Consider the following 9,157-nt stretch of genomic DNA (forward strand, 5'->3'; position numbering starts at 1 on the left):
CAGGTCAAAAATGACCTGTCCACCACCACTCTCTGGGTGCGGCCCACCAGCCAGTTAGTGACCCATTTGACTGTGTAGGTGTCGACGCCACAGTTCCCTAGTTTTTTAATGAGAATGGGGTGAGAGACTGTGTTGAAGGCCTTCCTGAAGTCCAGAAAGACTACGTCCACTGCTACCCCTGCATCTAAGGATTTTGTGACCTGGTCGTAGAAGGCCACCAGGTTGGTCTGACAGGACCTGCCTCTAATGAACCCGTGTTGGTTGCCCCTAAGCATAATCTCCGCTGCTGGCCCCTCGTGGACATGCGCCAGGATAATTTTCTCAAAAAGCTTACGTAGCATTGAGGTAAGACTAGCTGGCCTATAGTTTCCTGGGTCCTCCTTCCTTTTTTGAAAATGGGAACCACATTGGCCCTTTTCCAGTCCTCTGGCCCCACACCAGAGCACCACGAGTGCTGTAAAGCCGTGTCAGGGGTCCCGCAATGACCTCTGCTAATTCCCTCAGCACTCTGGGGTGGAGGTCGTCTGGACCAGCTGATTTAAATATGTCCAGTCCCGCCAGAAGTTCCCTGACTAGATCCTCACTGACCCTGGGCCTGGGTGCGCCTCTCCCGGGGTCTGAGGGGGTCCCGGCAGATGGGCTGATCTTTCCCTGCTCAGGAAAATGGAGGCAAAGAAATCGTTAAATAGGTTAGCCTTGTTGTCTGGTGCGACAACCAGATTTCCTAGTGTGTCTTGCAGAGGCGTCCACGTTACCTGGTACCTTCTATTTTCCCCCTATGTATTTAAAGAAGGGCTTCTTGTTGTCCTTGATCCAGGTAGCTAGTCCCAATTCCATCTCCACCTTGGCCTTCCTGACCACCCCCCTGCAGCCTCGAGCAACCAAGGTATAGTGCTCCCTGGTGATGGCCCCTCCCTTCCATTGGGTGTACGCCTCCCTTTTAGGTAGGAGATGTTCCCATATGCTTTTGGTGAGCCATGGGGGCTTTTGCGCCCTCTTGCCCCCTTTGATCCATGTTGGGATTACCTCCCGTTGGGCTTAGAGGATTGTTTCCTTAAGGAACAACTACTCTTCTTGGACACCCAACTCCCCTCCCCTCCGGGACCTCAGTACTTCTCCAACTATTCTCCTTACCTCATTGAAATCTGCCCTCCTGAACTCCAGGGCTGCTGCCTTGCTGCAGGCTTTTGCCACCTTGCGCTAGATGGTGAATTCCAGCAGGTGATGATCGCTGTCGCCCAGGTGATCTTAACATATTGAAATGTAAGGAAAGGTGTCTACCAACGTGCAGTGTGATCCTACCCTTCCTGTTTGTCAAGCCTAGGATGTAGATGGTCTAGTTCAACAATTAAGGATAAAGCTCAGACCGGGAACTGGTAGAACTAGGAGGTGGGTGGTCCAAAAATGGCATATTCCCAAGGGTCAGGAGCCAAAGACAGGAACTGATGTACTAGTCAGGGACCAGGAGCCCGAGCCAACGGTCAGGATCCAATATGTCAGTCAGAAGTTAAAGACAGGATTTTGGTTACATGGGTTCTGACAAATTTCACTGCTTGTTTATATTGCCCAAAGTCCAAGTAGAAACCAGTTGCAGGTATTTCCCCCATTTAGCTCAAGCAGTTAAATCATCTAATGTAGAAAGCATTTCCAAACTGCCCATCCAGAACTGGGTTTTCTGGGGCATATTCCAAAGTGTCTATTGTTTGGAACCACACTGAGTTGTACACCTTTTTCCAAGGGAAGCACTTGTAAAATATGTTCTTCAGAGCTCCTGGACATTAGCAGTATAGGAGTTTGGAGTAGAGCGCAACAGAGGCATGACTCCAGGAACTGAAGGGAGTTTCTAGAATATGACAAAGGTATAGACCATCTCTTTGGGTTACCTGTTCCATACATTAGAACCCCCTTCCCTCCACACATGTATGCATCATGCCCCACATTTCTGCCCACATCAACGTGTCTGAAGTGATGAAAGTGGGCCAATCAATGGCAGACTTAAGAGGGCTGGTGTAGGTAGAAATGTGAATGGGAAAGTGAGCTTAGGGTGCCTCATGGTTGGAGAGAAGGGGGCTACAATTGTACAAATGTGTGATGATCAGGGCTTGACTGAGAGTCCTGACTGCATGAGCAAATTGGAAAGGTTGGATCTTGAACCAGTTGTGTAGAAGGATATGGCAAAATATAGGCACAGTCTGGACGTGTGAGTCAAAAGAATGGTGTGAGACAGAGATCAAGTCAAGCTCATGCGATTGAACGACAGGGAGGATGGTGAGGCTGTTGACTATGATAGTGAAATGAGGGAAGAAGAACTTAGGGAAGAGTCTGTTTGGGCTAATCTGAATTTTAGTGATGGCTGGGTCTCTACAAGATGTCAGGGACAGGCTGAGATTTTAGTTTGGATGGAGGGACACAGGTGTAGGCTATGGAGAGACTCATCACCTGTAGGGTCATCAGCATAGCAGTGACAGTTAAAGTTGCATTCAAACTGAGGTCAGGCAGAGAAAGCGCATGTGGGAGAAAAGAAGAGGGGGCTAAGGACAGAGCCCCGAGGTGGACACTGGCAGAGCAACACCCAGATCCCCAGGAGGGCAGGAAAGCATGAGGGACAGGGGTGAGGCTGTATCAGATCTGTTATGAATTCAGTCCAGCTGCTACCATTTTGCATTCTCTTCAGAATGGATGTGACTTCAAGCCTCCTACTGAAGGCACTTGGAGAGGAAGCAGGAGACAATTTTGGAATCCTTAAGCAAGGCTTATGCACTCCTTAAATGCTGGTGAGGGAGTGTGCTCACAGCAGCAATATGGCTATTCACTGTTTTACTTCTAGTCACTTGTAGTTGCTAAGCAGCAATGGCTTCATGCTCCTGCTTCTGTTTGGCACTGGCAGAAAAATGCAAAGATACCCTTCAAGGCAATGAGAATCCCCATGTTTGTTTTACATCCAAGCTGGGGTGGGATGAGATAGGATGGGTAGATTCTGGAATTCTCTACCATCCCCTAAATTACAGCCTGGCTACCTTCTATTTTGCAAGGGAGACCCTGGTCCCCATAGCACAGGGATCCAATAGGCTAGCAACCTCAAGGTTTGCTGTAAATCCCCAATTAGCACCCCAGCCACTTGCCTCAGAACTTGCAGGATAAGGTGGTGTCAAACCCACTGCAACACTCCTGGATCAGTACCAACTTTGTTCTTTTCCAATATGTCCAATGAAAAGAATGAAAATCTACTGCCACATGGACTCTAGGGCTGTTTAACTGGTCTTGAGCCTCAGACAGCAGTTCCCTTTATCTGTCTCCTTGCTGTTGGAACTGGAACTTGCTAGCCCTGAGAAACTACCTCCAAAAAAAATTTCTCATCAAGGAATGCATTGAACTATTTGCCTTCCTTTTCAAGAAGGAAGATGGCTTATTGCAGCTCGGTGTAGGCTAGTGGGCCCTAAATAGAATCAACACCTGGAATCAGTATATGTTGCACTTCATTAATGTGTTGCACTTGAGAGATTCCAGCTGGCAGAGATTTTCACCTTTGGCTTGCTTCAGCATTTTCCGAGTCAGGCCCAGCCTTGGACAACCATATCACTGGATTCTACATCAGTCCTGGTGATTGTAGCCCTATTAATTATGGTAACCATTTTACTCCTCGCTGTGGGGCCTCTGACAGCCAGGAGGTAGCCCAGTCTTCCTGGAGCATACCTTCTGGATCCATGAACTTGCATTCTGGCAGATCCAGGGCCATAATTCATTTCCAGCATGCATTCTTCAACTTCATTAAAGTAAATCTGCACATTTCTTCAACTTATCTCTTCCAGGTGGACAGTAAGACTGAGCAGGTAAATTGGATCTTGTAAAAATATCTCAAGGTGCTTTGTCATGAAAATGACTGAGTTTCCCTCCTGTCATTAACAAAATTCATGTACAAATAACTTAGATCACTAAATTTGCTGCTGGGAAGCATTGCTATGTAGTGAGCTTGGAGTGCCGATCCAATGGTTTCCTTCATGTCTTTCCTCACATCCCCACCCCTATGCCATTCCTGTAAACTGAAAATTATATTATTGGATTCAAGTATAGCTTGTGGGGGCACAGATTTCACCAAGGACCCTAGATAGCCTGGCAGTAAATGTAGAAGGGCAGGGGGACTTCTTCTGGAGAAACAACCTCCCTGACTTCAGGCTCCTGATCTCCAGGCAGCTGGTCAATGTAAAGATTGGGTGGGTAAATATATTTTTTGTCTGAGGGGAGGGGATATACAGGTGTGTGGGTGGCTATATAGTTCTCTTAGTGAAATATCCCTGAGTTTGTGGCCTCAGGTTACTTGCTCTGGGTAGCTACACTGCTACTCTGGCTTGCAGTCTTGAGGAAATCTGGTTCATCTGCCCATTCCCTGGAACCATTGACGTGTTCCAGCAGATACTCCTGCAGCTGCTCCTGGAGGTGCTGAGGGATGGTGGCTCTACTTCTCTCTTGTAGAATAAATGGCCATGCCACTGGCTAATCAAAGACCTTTGCTTGCAGCAGAGCAGTTAAGTGCCCCATCTATTGTTCTGCAACATCTCCTTTCTCTACACCTTGTCCATCCTCAGCAAGGAAACATCAGCCGCTACCACAGTAGCCTGAAGAGATTTATAGTATGCCTTGAAGAAGCATCTCTTCCTACTAATGTACTTGGAGGACAGTTGTAGGGGGGCCTGGATAACTATGTGAGTCCTATTACAGAGGACCCAAACCCTGTTATTAAGGGGCTGATAAACAGGAGAAAACAATGTGGCCCCTTTCAGAACCAAACTTTAGTGGCCCAGGCAAGGACTTATACACAGGAATGCTGCTACAGAACAAGGTAAGAGACAATCCTAGAACCTGTAAAGAGAATAACTCTGATCAAGGGAGAAATAAACAGAGGGATTATAGCAGTGGTGCTCCAGCTAATAGTGGGGATGGGGAAAGCTACCTAATCAGAGGCTGCACTGAAGCCAAGCTCTGGACTAAATGAGCTACAGACTGCTAAATGGTGCAGAGGTTGCTGATGGGAGAGAAACTGAATCCAGGTGTGGACCTGCATCTGCCAGAGATGGCCAGAAGCAAATGAGGCTAAAAAGGGATAACAGAAAACTCCTGTGATAGAAAGAAAATTTAGGGATTAGCTGGTTGGCAGGGGTGGAGCTGGGCCAGGATATAAACTGACTCCAGGAAATATACATACTGGTCCAAGGTGCTAGGGAGGAAAGGACTCTCTGAAGAGTGAGTAAGCTCTGGCTTAGGCAGAGGGGCTGTTATCAGGGGGCATAGAAGTCTCCCTCAGTGGGTGAGTGTACCCAGATGGGTTACAAATTTTTGCTAAGAGCTATTTCTATTCACCCAGAAGGGTATATTTTTTTTGGTTTGTCCTTAATGGCTCATGAGGATTAGAGTGTTTGGGTGGGAGTGTACTGAGTAACTACTGGTGGTTTGAGTGGCTGTAGTGGGTGCTTTGGAGGCCATGTAATGGGGTGCCTGAGCACTCTACAGCTTGAGTTCCTGAATGGGTCAGGAATGTGAAGATGGCTGAGGCCAGAGAAAGGAGGCTAAGGCTGTAGCAAAATTAGAAAAAATATAGATAAGGACATCAAAATGATGAGGATCCTAGATCAGTTGCTATACCAGGAAAAACCTAAAAGGCTAGGACTTGTCAGTTTTTGGAAAGGAGAAGGAAGGGGGTGGATATCATAGAAGCCTATAAAATCATGAAGGTTGTGAATAGGGAACTATTCACCAAGCCCCAGAACTAGGGGACACCTGCTGAAGTTGGTAGGTGACAGGTTTAAACCTAACAAGAGTACATTTTATGCAATGTGTAGATAATTTATGGAATTTGTTGCTACAGGAGGTGGTGAAGGCAGAGAGCAGAACCAGGCTTAAAAAGGGACAGGATAAACTAATGGCAGATGGATCTATTAATAGCTATTGAACAGAATGGTTGGAGACCTTTCCTCTGCCATCTCTAACCCAGTAATTGGTGGATGCCAGGGAAGGTATTGAATAGGGGATGGATCACTTTGGAGATATCCAGTCCAATGCTTTCCCCTATAGCACCCGCCACTGTCAGAGACTGGATATGGGGCTAGGTGAACCATTGGCCTGTGCCAGTACAGCACTTATGCTCTTAAGGCTGAGGAGGCTGAAGACAGAAGAGCTGGAGACCAAGTGGTCAGAAACTAGTATTTGAAACAGAAGGCTCAATGAACAAAGGCTGAGTAACAACAGTGAGGCATGGGTATGGTTATGGGGGAGACTGGAGGCAATGATTTGGGGCTAGTAGAACCACAATGGATGCCCCTAAGGCACAGTTAAGGCCAGCAGGCCATAACTGGTAACATTGGGTTATGGATTTACTACTCTAATAGGACAAGGACTTGGAGAACAATAGGGGCAGGGATGGTGAGAGGCAAATGGCCCAAGGTTAAAAAAGGCAGGGAGAAAGTTATGCTGAGAGGCAATTGGCCCAAGGTTAAAAAAGGCAGGGAGAAAGTGAGAGTAGCACCAAAAGGACTAGAGGCACCTTGGGAGAGTAGAAGAGGCTGGGGTAATTTCTCCATCAAGGAGTGCCATGGCCACCCCCTGAGGTGTACCTTGCTACAAGTCCCACCAGTGTAGTTTGATGTCCCCAACATGACTAATGCCATAAAATCGTCATCCATGTAGCTAGGTCCACAACTCTCCATTGAACAACATGTTTGATAGCCTTGCACACCTCCATGATATCAGCCCAGGCTACTGACTTAGTGACAACAAAACCTGGTTCCCAACTGAGTGTTGAGAGTCCATGGTGGCCAGCTTCTACAGCATGGTAGCCACCTGCTCATCAACAGAGAAGCTGATTTCCTCTTCAAATTGCTGCAGCACAACAGTGAATTCAGTGTGCAACTAGAAGATGGCTGTGCATGTGACTGGATTTTGAAAAGTGGGGTGCACATAGTGAGGTGCATCATCACATATGAAACAACACACGTTTCTGCAGGTAAAAGGAACTAGAAACTTTACTAAAATGGTAGGGGCCTAGGGATAATTTTCCAGTTGGATACAAAAACAAATATAACTCTATTGGAATGAGAACACTCTGCAAGGCTGTGAAATAGGAGTTGTATTACCAGGAGCAGCAGAATTGCAGCAGAAAGGCTAGCTCCATTAGTGGAACAGCAAGACTGTTAAAAAGGAAAGTGGGCTATTAACGTATGGAATGAAGAATTTAAAAGGAATCAAGTAGATTTTGATAAGCCATGAAGTCAATTGACTCCCTTGCTGCTACCTGAATAGAAGTGCTGCTGCCATTGCCAAACAGTTGGTTTTAAACTTTGGGTAGAGCAGGAATCAAAGGGTGGGGGGTGCAACTATATCAGTGCACACCTCCCTGTTGATCCACCCTTGAATTTGCACATCCAAATGTTCTAAAACCACTGCTGGTTTTACTTTGCATGTGCAGAATGATGTAATCCCAACTGTTGGTGTGAGTCTGCTGTGCCCAGAAACTACATTCCACAATGTTTGCATTATCTGAAGACTTCTATTAGCAGGCAATTCCTAGTCATTGGCCATTGGGCTTTTTCTGTATGTCCCATGCTCCATGTCCAAGGATGTCTAGCTTGGCTATGGGTTTTTCCTACTATTGCAAAGATATGCACGGTCTGGTGTATGAGGAGTAAAGAATCCATGCTTGGAAGGTATGGGAAAGGTGTTGGAGGCTGAGTGCAAGCATTCAAAAATGGCAGGGACTGAGAAATGGGCCAAAGTGGGGGTGGGAACACGTGTTGTTGAAGAGGCTGGGCATCCCACAATGCCACTTGCCTGCATCCTCCAATTCATCCGTTCTTTATGCTGCAGAGGTTACTCCCCACTGTGTGTTTTGTGCTCTGCCAGCTCAGCTGCTGCAGCTGGGGATGTGTGCCACTGCCAGAGGCATAGAAGCCTGCATATGCTTCTTGAAAGACTTAGTAGATTCTTAGAAGACTTTATAGGGTGTAACCAATGACTTTAAAGTCTTCTAAGAATCTACTAAGTCTTTCAAGAAGCATATGCAGGCTTCTATGCCTCTGGCAGTGGCACACATCCCCAGTTGCAGCAGTCTTTCAAGAAGCTTCCTCCTCCCTGCCCCTTCTCACTAGTTTCTTTTTTTAAACAATGATTAATGAATCCAATGTATTAAATAACAGATTTGACATTCACAGATGCATTCAATCACCTAAAATATAAAGACATATATTTATCTTCCATCAACAGTACTCTTAACCCACAGAAACTTCTAAGATGGCTGGCATGATAGTAACACTTAAATGTTTGGAAGCATCAGTTCCCCTTTTGCTGAAGCCTTTGCAAGATGGCATTTTTAAATCTAGGTTGTTTATCACTTGCATACATATATTAGTAACAATGTTCTCTCAACAGCTGTCATGCTTCAAGCAAAGGAACTGGAGCAGCAAGTTTCTGTGACTTATTTGGGCCATGTGCAGACATTTATTGGGAGAGCAACAACATCCCCAGGAGAAACCATGTGTTTAGATGTTCACTATTTTTTCTCCCAGAGCAAAAATTGCTGCTCCAAGAGAGAAATTACCAGGGGGCGGGCTCTGAATGCATCTGTTGATGTAAAGTACTTGCTGTAAATAGTTTAAGTAAGATGCCTACATGACCTTTTCACCCTGGTGCAGATGGCACTGTGGGTCTGGCAGCAAGGCCACAGGCTGCTGCCTGCCTGATTCCCAGTCACCTTCGGTTTTATTGCATTGGGTGAGTGTTGTCCCCAGGTTAATGCTATAGTTGTTGCAGGTGTAGCTGTCTGAGCCTCGAGGTGACTAAGCCAGGCTCTGGGAGAGCGGCAGTGGGGGCTGGGAGAGAGTCCCAGGGAGTCTGTGGCAGGAGAGAGCAGGACTGCCACAATAAAAACCACTTGTTTGGAGGCAGAGCCGGCCGTGCTGCTTGGGACACCTGCACTCGGACAGCCCCGCTTTAAAGAAGAGCCCCCCGTTTCCTGGGAGCTGAGCAGGAAGAAGGGGCTCTCGAGGGAGCCGCAGTCTCGGAGCCCGGGAGGAGGCGGCTCGAGGCTGCTGCTTCCAGCTCGGGGACATCCCAGCGCCAGCCCTGCGCCTCCTGGCGCTGGGGCCGGGCGGGAGGGACCGGCGCCGGCCCC

General features: G+C 47.2%; 1 protein-coding gene across 1 annotated transcript in view; it reads left to right on the forward strand.

Moving 5' to 3' along the window:
• Positions 1 to 1,929: 1,929 nt before the first annotated feature.
• LOC102371146 (cholesterol 7-desaturase-like) overlaps positions 1,930 to 9,157 on the forward strand; it is a 54,345-nt gene continuing 47,117 nt past the window's right edge. Inside the window, exons 1-2 of the mRNA XM_025210448.1 lie at positions 1,930 to 2,009; positions 4,800 to 4,837. Coding sequence (XP_025066233.1) covers positions 1,930 to 2,009; positions 4,800 to 4,837 — 118 coding nt within the window. The remainder of the gene's footprint in view (positions 2,010 to 4,799; positions 4,838 to 9,157) is intronic.

Source organism: Alligator sinensis, unplaced genomic scaffold, assembly GCF_000455745.1.
Source record: "Alligator sinensis unplaced genomic scaffold, ASM45574v1 scaffold610_1, whole genome shotgun sequence".
Taxonomy (NCBI): domain Eukaryota; kingdom Metazoa; phylum Chordata; order Crocodylia; family Alligatoridae; genus Alligator; species Alligator sinensis.